The following is a 14,793-nucleotide window of genomic DNA, read 5'->3' as shown; positions in this document are numbered from 1 at the left end:
GTGCTTAGTGCAGCCATGGCCCGCGGTCCCAAGAAGCATCTGAAGCGTGTAGCCGCTCCAAAGCATTGGATGCCGGATAAGCTGACCGGTGTGTTTGCTCCTTGTCCATCCACCGGTCCCCACAAGCTGAGACAGTGTCTCCCACTCATCATTTTCCTAAGAAACAGGCTTAAGCATGCCCTGACAGGAGATGAAGTGAAGAAGATCTGCATGCAGCGCTTCATTAAAATTGATGGCAAGGTCCGAACTGATATAACCTACCCTGCTGGATTTATGGATGTCATCAGCATTGACAAGACTGGAGAGAATTTCCGTCTGATTTATGACACCAAGGGTCGCTTTGCTGTTCATCGTATCACACCTGAGGAGGCCAAGTACAAGTTGTGCAAAGTGAGAAAAATCTTTGTGGGCACAAAAGGAATCCCTCATCTGGTGACTCATGATGCTCGTACCATCCGCTATCCTGATCCACTCATCAAAGTGAATGACACCATTCAGATTGATTTGGAGACTGGCAAGATTACTGATTTCATCAAGTTTGACACTGGTAACCTGTGCATGGTGACTGGAGGCGCTAACCTGGGAAGAATTGGTGTGATCACCAACAGAGAAAGACATCCCAGGTCTTTTGATGTGGTTCACGTGAAAGATGCCAATGGCAACAGCTTTGCCACTTGCCTCTCCAACATTTTCGTTATTGGCAAAGGCAACAAACCATGGATTTCTCTTCCTCGAGGAAAAGGTATCCGCCTCACCATTGCTAAAGAGAGGGATAAGAGACTGGCAGCCAAACAGAGCAGTGGTGAAATGGTCTCCATGTAACATAACAACATGTTAAAAAGTTATTTGTACTTAATTAAAGATATTACAGTGTGAAAAAAATAAAATAAAATTGGTTAAGAGAAGAAACAATAAATAAATATATAATTATACAATTATACTATTACCATTACCTATATAATTACATTTATTGAAGCTGTCTATTTTTCATGTGGATCCAAATTACTATCTAATGTAACTTTTTTCAGCCTCAAGAATGTCCTTTAGTGTTTCCTGTAAGGCATGTCTTCTAGCAATGAATTTTTTCAGTTTTTATTTATCTGGGAATTTCTTCTTCATTTTTGAGGGATAACTTTGCCATAATACGATTCTTACTTGACAATATTTTTTTTTTCTTTCTGCACTTAGACAAAGTCATTCCACTGCCTCCACTATTTCTGATGAGAACTCAGCTATTAATCATATTGGTTTCTTTTTGGGGGGATTTACTGTTTTATTAATTTTATTAATTTAATTATTTAATTAATTCAATTCTTTATTAATTGTTTGATTTATTTATTAATTTATTTATTAATTGTGTTAGGGGTCTGTACCACTAATACATCATCTATTAACAAAGTAATAATTTATGAAGTAAATATAAGATGATTACCAAAAACCTTTAAGTTGACTTTCTCATAATTTTAACGTAAAACAGGACTATAAGCATCTTTTCCTAATAGGTTAATGTAGAATTCAAGATTTTTTAGTCCTCTATTAATTCATATTGATAATTAGACCAAATTTTAGATTATAGTAATTTTGCCTTGATAAACATAGTAAGCATTGTATAATATGAATTTAGGCTTACAGAAAGGTTTTTAATCATATTGGTTTCTTATATGTGGTAAGTCATTTTTCTCATGATGTTTTCAAGATTATTTCTTTGCCTTTGATTTTGGCACTTTGGTTATGATATGTCTATGTGTGAAGTTTTTTGAGTTTATCCTAGTTGAAGTTCGCTGAGCATATTGGATGTGTAAATTAATGTTTTCCATCAAAACTGGGATAATTTCAGCTATTATTTCTTCAAATATTCTTTGTTTTCCTTTCTTTCTATCCTGTCCTTCTGGGACTCCCATTGTATGTACCTTTGTCGGTGACCCACAGGCCTATTTATTCTTCGTCATCCTTTTCTCTTTCTGTTCCTCAGACTAGATCATCTTAAAAGACCTATCTTTAAGTTCACTGAATCTTTCTTCTGTCAAATCAAATGTTTTTTGAACATATCTAATTAATTTTTCATTTTAGTTAACTTTTCAACATCGAAATTTTTATTTAGTTTTTATTATATTTTCATTCGCTTTACTAATAGTCCTTGTTTAACGAGAAACTATTCCCTTGCTTTCTTTAGTTCTTTAGAAATGTTTTCTTTAGTTCTTTGAACATATTCAAAATAGCTCATTTTAAGTCTTCACCTAATAATCCCAACGTCTTTCCTTAAGGGAAGTTTCTATGGAATACTTCCACCTCTCCTTTAGGTCATACTTGTTTCTTTGCATGGGTCATAATTTTTTGTTGAAAAATTGACCTTTTAAGTAATATAATGTGGCAACTAGGAAATTCAGATTCTCTTTTCCTTAGAGTATGTTTTTTTGTTTTCTACTTGTTACTTTTTGTTTGCTTGGTGACTTTCCTCAACTAACTCTGTAAATTCTGCATTTTTTGACATGTGTGGTCACTAAAGTCTCTGGTTAACTGAGTGGTCAACTAATAATTGGACAGAGATATACTTAAGTATCTGGAACCAATAAGTTTTTCAGCTCTTGCCAAGGAGTTCAGTGTATATATAGAAGTAACACTTCAACATTCAGGCAAGCAGTATACAACTCTGCCTCAGCCTTCACTGCCAGTTTTTACACAGCCTTAAAAGTCAGCCAGAAGTGAAAAATTAGGCCATTTTCATGTCTTTCCAGTCAAATACAGAATAAAGCATCATACATGAAATAGTGGATAGGAAAAAAATTGAGAAAAGTAAATAAAACACAATGTTTGTTCTTTGAAGAAGGGAAAAAAATTGGCAAACCTGTACATCAAGTGACCAAAAAAAAAAAAAAATAGAGAAGACTTGAATGACTAAAATCAAGAATAAAGGAGGAGATATTACTACTGATTTTACAGCAATAAAAAGGATTATAAGGGGCTGAGTGTGGTGGCTCACGCCTCCAATCCTAGCACTTTGGGAGGCTGAGGCGGCAGGATTGTTTGAGGTCAAGAGTTTGAGATCAACCTGAGCAACAGAGAGACCCCCATTTCTACTAAAAATAGAAAAAATAGCCAGGTGTGTTGGTGTGTGCCTGTAGTCCCAGCTACTTGGGATGCTAAGGCAGGAGGATCGCTTGAGCCCAGGAGTTTGAGGTTGCAGTGACCTATGATGACACCACTGTGCTGTAGCCCAGGTGACAGAGCAAGACCTTGTCACCAAAAAAAAAAAAAAGAAAAGAAAAAGATTATAAAGGAGTACTATGAACAATTGTATGCCAACAACTTAGATAACCTAGAGAAGATGTAAAATTTTGCATGAAGACACAATCTATCAAAAATGACTCAGAAAAAATAGAAAATGTGAATAGATCTATTATAAGTAAAGAGATTGAATAGCAATCTAAAATCTTCTCACAAAGAAAAGTCAAGGATGAGATGACTTTGTTAGTGAATTCTACCAACAGTTTAAAGAATTAATATCAATTTTTTACAACTTTTCCAATAAAATAGGAGGGAACACTTCCCAACTCATTCTATGGGGCCAGTATTACTCTGATAACAAAACTAAACAATGACAAAGATATCACAAGAAAATAAAACTGCATATTAATATCCCTTATGAATATAGATGCAAAAATTCTCAACAAAAATGCTAGCAGGCAAAATCCAGTACTTATAAAAGATTATATACCATGTCAAAGGTGAGATTTATTCCAGGAATGAGAGGTTGGTTCCACATATGAAAATAAAACAATGCAATGCACCATATAATAAAGAATAAAAACCACAATGATCATCGCAATAGACACAGAAAAAAAATTGACAAAATCCAACACCTTTTCATGATAAAAACATTCAACAAACTAGGAATAGAAAGAAACTTCCTCAACCTGATGAAGGGCATCTACAAAAAACCCACAGCTAACATAATACTTAATGGTGAAATAATGAAAGCTTTCCAAGCAAAATCAGGAACAAGCAAGAATGTCCATTATTGTTACTTCTACTCAACACTATACTTAAGATTCTAGCCAAGGCAGTTAAACAAGAAAAAGAAGTAAAATGTCTTAATATTAGAAAGTAAGAAGTAAAAATATTTCTATTGACAAAGGACATCATCTTGTATATAGAAAATCTTAAGGAATCCACCAAAAAAAAAATCAGAGCTGATAAATTAGCTCAGCAATGTTGGAGGCTACAAGATTAATATACAAAAATCAATTACATACACTATGCACTAGCAGTGAAAAATCTGAAAAAAATTAAATTCCATTTGTAAAGCATCAAAATTAAAATACTTAGGAATAGATTTAAGCAAAGAAGTGCAAGATTTGTACTCTGAAGCTACAGAAAGTTTGTTGATAGAATTTAAAGACAAGAATAAATGGAAAGAAATCTCATGTGTATGGATTGGACAACTTAATATGGTTAAGATCACAATAATCCCCAATTTATAGATTTTATACAGTTTCTATTAAAATTTCAGCTAGGTTTGTCTTGTATTTTCTTTTTTGTTTTATTTTGCAGAAATGGACAAGCTGATCCTAAAATTCACATGAAAATGAAAGGGACCCAGATAAATCAAAAGAGTCTTGAAAGAGAAAATCAAATTTGGAGAACCCATATTCCCAATGTCAAATCTTACTACAAAACTACAGTAATCAAGCCCATTTGGTACTGACATAAAGATAGATATACAGATAAATGAAATAGAATTGAGAGTCCATAAATAAAACCTCACATTATCAGTCAATTAATTTTTGATAAGGATGTCAAGACATTTTAATGGTGGAAAGAATAGTTTTTTTTAACTATTGGTGCTGAGTAAACTGGATTTCCACAGGCAAAAGAATAAGTTTGGACCGTTACTTCACACCATATACAAAATTAACTCAAAATAGATTAGAGAACTAAATGTAAAAGCTAAAACTATAAAATTCTTATAAAAAATAGGATCATACTGACTCTACTTTAGAAATAATATTATGGTAACTTCTGATGCTTACTGATCACTTCCTATGTTCTACATAAATGTATATCTAAGCAAAAAAAAACCATAGGAGTAATTTTCTTTTTTTTTAATTTTTTTACTTTTACATCAGAGTCTCACTCTGTCTCCCTGGCTAGAGTGCCATGGCATCAGCCTAGCTCACAGCAACCTTAAACTCCTGGGCTCAAGTGATCCTCCTGCCTCAGCCACCTGAATAGCTCGGACTATAGGCATGCACCACCATGCCTGGATAATTTTTTCTATTTTTTAGTAGAGTCAGATAATTTTTTTCTATTTTTAGTAGAGATGGTGTCTCACTCTTGCTCAAGCTGGTCTTGAACTCCTCACCTCAAGCCATCCTCCTGCCTCAGCCTTCCAGAGTGCTGGGATTACAGGCATTAGCCACTGCGGCTGGTCAGGAGTAAATCTTTATGACCTTAGATTGGTCAATATTTTTTATATAGGATGCTAAAAGAACAAACAAAAAAGAAAAAATAGACTAATTAAACTTCATCAAAATTAAAAAATGTCCATCAAAAGCACTGTCAAGAAAGAAAATGGGCAGAAAAGACAGATTCTAGCAGAAACTAGAGGAAAGAAGCAAGAAGACGAGCATACAGCGGACAAGGGCCGGAAGGAGGGGTACCTGAGACCCCGGGAGACTCCACGGGAGGAGGCTGCGGAGGAGAACTGGAGGCTGAGACCACCAGAGCAGCCCGGAGACCAGCAGCAAGGGTAGGTGAATTCGCTGTTTCCCCTCCCCTGCATTCAGGACTGCTGGTGGGCTCCCCAGCGGGTGGAGAGACCTGCGGACACCAGCCCAGAGACTGCCGCCGCCTGCCAACGGTGAGCCTGTAGCAGACGTGGCACCAGGTTCCCAACTTCCTCCGGGCACCTCCGTGTGCACGGACCCGAGCCGCGCGGCAGGCACCATATTGCCTCCTCCTCCCCTCCGCCGACCCTACCCACGGCTGCCCAGAGAGACAATACATCCACCAGCCGGAGGCACCTCCAGGGAACAGGACCTTCCCGTTTGGGACCCCGGCCGCCCTCCCAGGTGCTGCTGGCACCGTGTTCCCAGGAAAACGGTGCCGACTCAGAGGCTGAGAGACATAGACCCAGCTTGGGCTCCCTGTGGGTGAATTAGGACCGGAAATCCTCTCCCTGGTGGGAATACAGTTTGAACTCTGGGACCCAGAGGTCGGACCTGCAGACCAGATCCCCTGCACCAAGGGCTAGCATTGCCCGGGGCACAGAAGGGTTATACGTGAACAGCCTACTGAGGTCTGTGTGCCTCCAGGGGCGGATCGGCGTCCTAGAGGGCAACCCTCCTCCCAGGAGGAGGCCGTGCGCCCAACCCAGGTGGCGTTCCTGTACAGGGAACCTCCCCGCCGGCATCACAGTCCGGGGAGGCCTGGTGGCTTGTGGTCTGGCCTGCTGGCAGAGGCCCAGGAGTAGCTGCGGAGATGGGGAGGGTGGAAAGAAGCGAGGCCTGCTGCAGACTGCGGGTCTCAGACAGCCCCACCCCCACACCCAGACTTTCTGGCTGAGCGGGACCATTCCAGCCCCGCCCTGACAGCTTTCCCTGGAAGCAGAGCACAGAACTTTGACCCCTGCTAACGGCCTGAGGGCAGGCTTACCCAACCCAGCTCCGCCCAGAACGAGAGCTGATAACAGGACTCAAAATCAACACCATAGCCTGTTCCTCCAAGCAAACGCCACCTACTGACAGGGACGGCATCTTGCACAGCCTTGCCACGGCACCCACTGACTCAATATACAGGGAGTGGTCCAATTTCACCCACAGGCACCACCTAACGCCTCAGAAACTAAACAAGGTGTGTGAATACCCAAACAATAACCTAAGGAAAGAAACAACAACTGATCCACATGGGAAGAAATCAGCGAAAGAACTCAGGAAATATGAAGAACCAAACGGAAAACACACCCCCAAAGAGGAGCACCAGCCCCCTAGAAACGGACACCGACCTAAATCAGGCAACCAATATGACAGAAGAGGAATTTCGTATGTGGAACATAAGAACACTCACCCAGCTGCAACAACAACTCAATAACCAACACCAAGAAATCACAAAAAGTCTCCAGGATATGAGAAAAGAAATAGACACATTGAAGAAAAGTGTAACCGAACTCCTGGAAATGAAGAATCAATACAAGGAACTACAAAATACAGTGGAAAGTATCAAGAACAGGGTAGATGAAACAGAAGAAAGAATCTCAGAGCTTGAAGATAACACCCTCCAATTAAATAAATCAGTCACAGAAATAGAGCAGAGAAACAAGAGAAAAGAGCAAAGCCTACAAGAGCTGTGGGATTATGTGAAGAAACCTAATGTGAGGGTCATAGGGTTAAAAGAAGGGGAAGAAGACAACACTCAAGGGTTGGACAAGCTGTTTGAAGATATAATAGAGGAAAATTTCCCAGGCCTTGCTCAAAATCTTGATATACAAGTTCAAGAAGCTCAGAGGACCCCTGGGAGATTCAACGCAAACAGGAAGACATCACAACATGCAGTCATCAGACTAACCAAAGTATCAACTAAAGAGGCCCTTCTAAGAGCTGTAAGACAAAAGAAGCAAGTAACATACAAGGGAAAGCCAATTCGAATAACATCAGACTTCTCTAATGAGACTTTACAAGCAAGGAGAGACTGGGGCCCCATTCTCACTCTTTTGAAACAAAACAATGCCCAGCCTAGAATATTATTCCCTGCAAAACTAAGCTTCGTATATGAAGGAGAAATAAAAACATTCTCAGACAAGCAAAGGCTCAGAGAATTCACCAAGACAAGACCAGCCCTACAAGAAGTACTTAAAACAGCGTTATGCACAGAACATCATAATAATAACCCACGAATATAAAAACAAACAAAACCCAAAGATATTAAAGGCCAGATATTACAATGGCTCAAGACAGAAATCATAGCAACAACATCCAACCCAACAGAATGATCAGTAATCTACCTTACCTATCAGTTCTCTCAATAAATGTGAATGGCTTAAACTCTCCACTCAAGAGACATAGGCTGGCTAAATGGATAAGAAAATACAGGCCAAGCATATGCTGTCTTCAGGAAACACATCTAAACTGCAAGGATGCATATAGACTAAAAATAAAAGGGTGGAGATCAATATTCCAAGCAAATAGAAGCCAAAAGAAGGCTGGTGTGGCAGTTCTAATTTCAGACGATTTAGTTTTTAAACCAACAAAAGTAGCAAAAGACAAAGAGGGTCATTATATAATGGTGAAGGGCACAGTCCAACAAGAAGAGATAACAATTTTAAATATGTATGCACCCAACTTAGGTGCACCCAGATTCATAAAGCAAACCTTACTGGAGCTAAGCAAATGGATTAATAGCAACTCCATAATCGCCGGAGATTTCAACACCCCACTGACGGCACAAGACAGATCCTCCAAACAGAAAATTAATAAAGAAATAATGGACTTAAACAAAACTCTAGAACAATTGGGTCTGACAGACATCTACAGAACATTCTACCCAAAATCCACTGAATATACGTTCTTCTCATCAGCTCACGGGCCATTCTCTAAGATTGACCATATCCTAGGACACAAAGAAAATCTCAAGAAATTTAAAAAAATAGAAACCATACCATGTACCTTCTCAGATCACAGTGGAATAAAACTAGAAATCAACCCTAACAGAAACTCACATTTCTACACAAAAACGTGGAAATTAAACAACCTCCTACTAAATGATTACTTCGTAAATGAAGAAATCAAGACGGAAATAAAAAAGTTCTATAAAGAAAACGACAATGGAGAGACAAGTTATCAACTCCTCTGGGACACAGCTAAAGCAGTTCTGAGAGGAAAGTTTATCTCCATAAATGCCTATAACCAAAAGGCAAGAAGATCACAAATAGACAATCTAATGAAACGACTCAAAGAGCTGGAAAAAGAAGAACAGACCAACCCCAAACCCAGCAGAAGAAGTGAAATCAAAAAGATCAAATCAGAACTAAACGAAATTGAAAACAGGAAAGCTATTCAGGAGATTAATTAAACAAAAAGTTGGTTCTTTGAAAAAATAAACAAAATTGACACACCATTGGCTAAGCTAACGAAAAGCAGAAAAGAGAAATCTCTAATAAGCTCCGTCAGGAATAAAAAAGGAGATATCACAACTGATCCCAAAGAGATACAAGATACAATTTATGAATACTACAAAAATCTTTATGCACACAAACTGGAAAATGTGGAGGAAATGGACAAATTTCTAGAAACACACAGCCTCCCTAGGCTCAACCAGGAAGAAATAGATTCCCTGAACAGACCAATCTCAACAGCTGAAATAGAAACAGCAATTAAAAATCTCCCTAAAAAGAAAAGTCCCGGTCCAGATGGCTTCACACCTGAATTTTACCATACTTACAAAGAAGAACTAGTACCTATCTTGCAGAAACTATTCCACAACATTGAGAAGAACGGAAACCTCCCCGACACCTTTTATGAAGCGAATATTACTCTGATACCAAAACCAGGAAAGGATGCAACAGAAAAAGAAAACTACAGACCAATATCCCTAATGAATATAGATGCAAAAATTTTCAACAAAATCTTAGCTAACCAAATCCAGACACTTATCAAAAAAAATAATCCACCACGACCAAGTGGGCTTCATCCCAGGGATGCAGGGATGGTTCAACATACGTAAATCTATCAATGCAATTCACCACATCAACAGAAGCAAAAACAAAGACCACATGATTCTTTCAATAGATGCAGAAAAAGCTTTTGACAAAATTCAACACCCTTTCATGATACGAACACTTAAGAAAATAGGCATAGAAGGGACATACCTAAAAATGATACAAGCCATATATGACAGACCCGTAGCCAACATCATACTGAATGGGGAAAGATTGAAATCATTCCCACTTAGAACTGGAACCAGACAAGGCTGCCCACTATCTCCACTTCTGTTCAACATAGTGCTGGAAGTCTTGGCTACAGCAATCAGACAGGAAAATGGAATCAAAGGTATCCAAATAGGGGCAGAAGAGATCAAACTTTCACTGTTTGCTGATGATATGATATTGTATCTAGAAAACCCCAAGGATTCAACCAAGAAACTCCTGGAACTGATCCATGAATTTAGTAAAGTCTCAGGATACAAAATCAATACACAGAAATCAGAGGCATTCATATACGCCAACAACAATCTAATTGAGAACCAAATCAAAGACTCAATTCCCTTCACAATAGCAACAAAGAAATTAAAGTACCTAGGAATATATTTAACCAAAGAGGTAAAAGACCTCTACAGGGAGAACTATGAAACACTGCGGAAGGAAATAGCAGAGGATGTAAACAGATGGAAATCCATACCATGCTCGTGGATCGGCAGACTCAATATCATCAAAATGTCTATACTACCCAAACTGATATACAGATTCAATGCAATACCTATTAAAATCCCATCAGCATTCTTCACAGATATAGAAAAAATAATTTTACGCTTCGTATGAAACCAAAGAAGACCCCGAATATCAAGAGCAATTCTAGGCAACAAAAACAAAATGGGAGGCATTAATATGCCAGATATCAAACTATACTACAAAGCTGTAGTAATTAAAACAATATGGTATTGGCACAAAAACAGGAATATTGACCAGTGGAACAGATGTGAGAACCCTGATATAAAACCATCCTCATATAGCCATCTCATCTTTGACAAAGCAGACAAAAACATACGCTGGGGAAAAGAATCCCTCTTCAATAAATGGTGCTGGGAAAACTGGATAGCCACCTGTAGAAGGCTAAAACAGGACCCACACCTTTCACCTCTCACAAAAACCAACTCACGCTGGATAACAGACTTAAACCTAAGATATGAAACTATTAGAATTCTAGAGGAAAAAGTTGGAAACACTCTCCTAGACATCGGCCTGGGCAAAGAGTTTATGAAGAAGTCCCCAAAGGCAATCACAGCAGCAACAAAAATAAATAAATGGGACATGATCAAACTACAAAGCTTCTGCACAGCCAAAGAAATAGTCATGAAAGTAAACAGACAACCTACAGAATGGGAGAAAATTTTTGCATCCTATGCATCCGATAAGGGACTGATAACTAGAATATACTTAGAACTCACGAAAATTAGGAAGAAAAAATCAAATAACCCCATTAAAAAGTGGGCAAAGGACTTGAACAGAAATTTTTCTAAAGAAGACAGAAGAATGGCCAACAAACATATGAAGAAATGCTCAACATCTCTAATCATCAGGGAAATGCAAATCAAAACCACAATGAGATATCACTTAACCCCAGTGAGAATGGCCTTTATCAAAAAATCTCCAAACAATAAATGCTGGCGTGGTTGCAGAGAGAGAGGAACACTCCTACACTGCTGGTGGGACTGCAAACTAGTTCAACCTCTGTGGAAAGCAATATGGAGATACCTTAAAGCGATACAAGTGAATCTACCATTTGATCCAGCAATCCCATTGCTGGGCATCTACCCAAATGATCCAGTGACACTCTACAAAAAAGACACCTGCACTCGAATGTTTATAGCAGCACAATTCATAATTGCAAGGCTGTGGAAACAGCCCAAGTGCCCATCAATCCAAGAATGGATTAATAAAATGTGGTATATGTATACCATGGAGTACTATTCAGCTCTAAGAAACAATGGTGATATAGCACATCTTATATTTTCCTGGTTAGAGCTGGAACCCATACTACTAAGTGAAGTATCCCAAGAATGGAAAAACAAGCACCACATATATTCTCCAGCAAACTGGTATTAACTGAGTAGCACCTAAGTGGACACATAGGTGCTACAGTAATAGGGTATTGGGCAGGCGGGAGGGGGGAGGGGGGCGGGTATATACATACATAATGAGTGAGATGTGCACCATCTGGGGGATGGTCATGATGGAGACTCAGACTTTTGGGGGGAGGGGGGGAAATGGGCATTTATTGAAACCTTAAAATCTGTACCCCCATAATATGCCAAAATAAAAAAAAAAAGAAAGAAAGAAAGAAAGAAAATGATAATCCACAGATTGGAGAAAATATTTATAAATAATCTGATATTTGATAAGGGTCTAGTATCAAGAGAATATTAAGAACTTTAAAACCATCAATAAAAAGATAGACAGCAAAAATTTTTAAATGGGCAGAATATTTGAGTAGACATTTCTCCAATGAAGATACACAAATGTCCAATCAGCAATAAGAAAAGATGTTCAACATCATTTATTCATTAGGAAAATACAAATCTAACCTTCAAAGCAGTACCACTTCATACCCACAATTATGGCTATAATTTCTGAGAAACAAAATAAAAAATGTTGGCAAAGATGTGAACAAATTAGAACCCTCACATGTTGCTGATGAGAATGTAAAATAGTACAGTTACTGGGGACAACAGTTTTGCTGTCCCTCAAATAGTTCCAAAACTACTATGTTTAACCACTTCGGTATGAGTGTCAACTATAGTCACTAGCCACAGATGAACATGCACACCCGAGCATTGACTTTAGCCAACAGCCATGATATGACTTTTCTAATTTTTCATTTATCAAAATAAAATTGTGAACATTTAAAAATAACGTAACAAAACATATATGTATATATTACCTATTCTGATTTACATTACAAGTAAAACTGCCTGTAAAGTAAAACAAGCTTTCAGTGCTTTAAAGCTGTCCTCATCACACAAGAGCAAAACGGATTCGTCATCAATGCACAGCACAAACTATCCTGCAGACTGTGAGTGCCGGCTGTGGGCAAGGTTTCGTGGCTGGTGAGTGCCGTACCAAAGTGGTTAATAGAGTTAACATATGGCCCAGAATTTGCAATCATAGGTATTTATCCAGAATAATTGAAAACATATGTCCATATGAAACTTGTACACAAATGCCCATAGCACCATTATTCATAATAGCCAAAAGGTGGAAAAAACCCAATGTCAATAAACTGATGAATGGATAAAAAATACATGGTATATCCATGCAATGGAATTTTATTCAACCATAAAAAGGAATGAAGTACCAATACATGTTACATAATTGGTAAACCTTGAAAACATTGTGCTAGTGAAAGAAGCCAGACACAAAAGGCCACATAATTTATGATTTTGTTTATACGAAATGTCCAGAATAGGCAAATTTACAGACAGAAAGCAAACTAGTGGTTGTAAAGATTGAGCATAGGAAGGAATGGAGAGTGTCTAGTAATGAGTATGTGGTCTATTTTGGGGGCTATGAACATGTTCTGGACTTAGTGGTGATGGTTGTACATTTCTGTGAATGTATGAAAAGCCACTAATTTATACTCGTGAAAATGGTGAATTTCATGGTATGCCAATAAAAAAAGAAACCATATAAAACAATATGTATAAAATTGTATTGGGGGGTGTATAACTTATAGAAATACAATATATTTGACATTAACAATATAAAGGAGGAAAGTAGGAATTAAACTATATTGAATAAGAAACTACAACAGAGGGCAAATCAAATCTACAGGAAAAAATAAAGACAACCAGAAATGGTAAATAAAAAGACTAATTTAAAAAAATCAATAAATATATTTGCACTCTTTATTCTCTTCACTTCTTTAGAAAGATATAAGATTACATGAAATAATAATTTTAAAAATATACTGTTGGTTTTAAAACACATACAGGTGTAATATATATAAAATAGTAATAGCACAAAAAAGGAAGAAGTGAGTTCTATAGGTGTAAAGTTTCTATACCTTACTACAAAGAATTTTGTATAAATCTGAATTAGATTTCCACCCATTAGGATTACTATTTTGAGACAGAATCTGCTCTGTCACCTGGGCCAGAGTACAGTGGTGTCATCATAGCTCACTGCAACCTCAAACTCCTGGGCTCAAGTGATCCTCCCACCTCAGCCTCCTGAGTAGCTGGGACTATGGCAGGCCACCACATCCACTAATTTTTCTATTTTTCTAGACATGAGGGGCTTGGTCTTGCTCAGGCGAGTCTCAAACTCCTGGCCTCAAGTGATCCTCCTGCCCTAGCCTCTCAGAGTACTAGGATTTTTTTTCTGCATATTATGGGGGTACAGATTTTAAGGTTTCAAAAAATGCCCTTTCCTCCCCATCCCCCCACAAGTCTGAGTTTCCAGCATGACCACTCCCAGATGGTGCACATCTCACTCATTATGTATGTATACCCACCACCCTCCCCCCTTCCCACCTGCCCAATACCCAATTACTGTAGTATCTATGTGTCCATTTAGGTGCTGCTTAGTTAATACCAATTTGCTGGTGAGTATATGTGGTGCTTGTTTTTCCATTCTTGGGAAACTTCACTTATTAGTATCGGTTCCAGCTCTAACCAGGAAAATATAAGATGTGCTATATCACCGTTGTTTCTTAGAGCTGAATAGTACTCCATGGCATACATATATCACATTTTATTAATCCATTCTAGGATTGATGGGCACTTGGGCTGTTTCCAAAGCCTTGCAATTATGAATTGTGCTGCTGTAAACATTTGGGTGCAGGTGTCTTTTTTGTAGACTGTCATTGGATCTTTTGGGTAGATGCCCAGCAATAAGATTGCTGGATCAAATGGTAGATTCACTTGTATCGCTTTAAGGTATCTCCATATTGCTTTCCACAGAGGTTGAACTAGTTTGCAGTCCCACCAGCAGTGTAGGAGTGTTCCTCTCTCTCCACATCCACGCCAGCATTTGTTATTTGGAGACTTTTTGATAAAGGCCATTCTCACTGGAGTTAAGTGATA

General features: G+C 38.2%; 1 protein-coding gene across 1 annotated transcript; it reads left to right on the top strand.

Annotated features, from left to right (window-relative positions):
• On the top strand, positions 1 to 822 carry LOC105863192 (small ribosomal subunit protein eS4, X isoform-like). The gene has a single exon (XM_020285553.2). The coding sequence runs from the start codon at positions 16 to 18 to the stop codon at positions 820 to 822; it is 807 nt and encodes a 268-aa protein (XP_020141142.1). The 5' UTR covers positions 1 to 15.
• The last annotated feature ends 13,971 nt before the right edge of the window (positions 823 to 14,793 follow it).

Source organism: Microcebus murinus, chromosome X (assembly GCF_040939455.1).
Source record: "Microcebus murinus isolate Inina chromosome X, M.murinus_Inina_mat1.0, whole genome shotgun sequence".
NCBI lineage: Eukaryota > Metazoa > Chordata > Mammalia > Primates > Cheirogaleidae > Microcebus > Microcebus murinus.
Note: the sequence above shows the minus strand (reverse complement) of the source record. Positions and strands in the feature narration are given on the sequence as shown.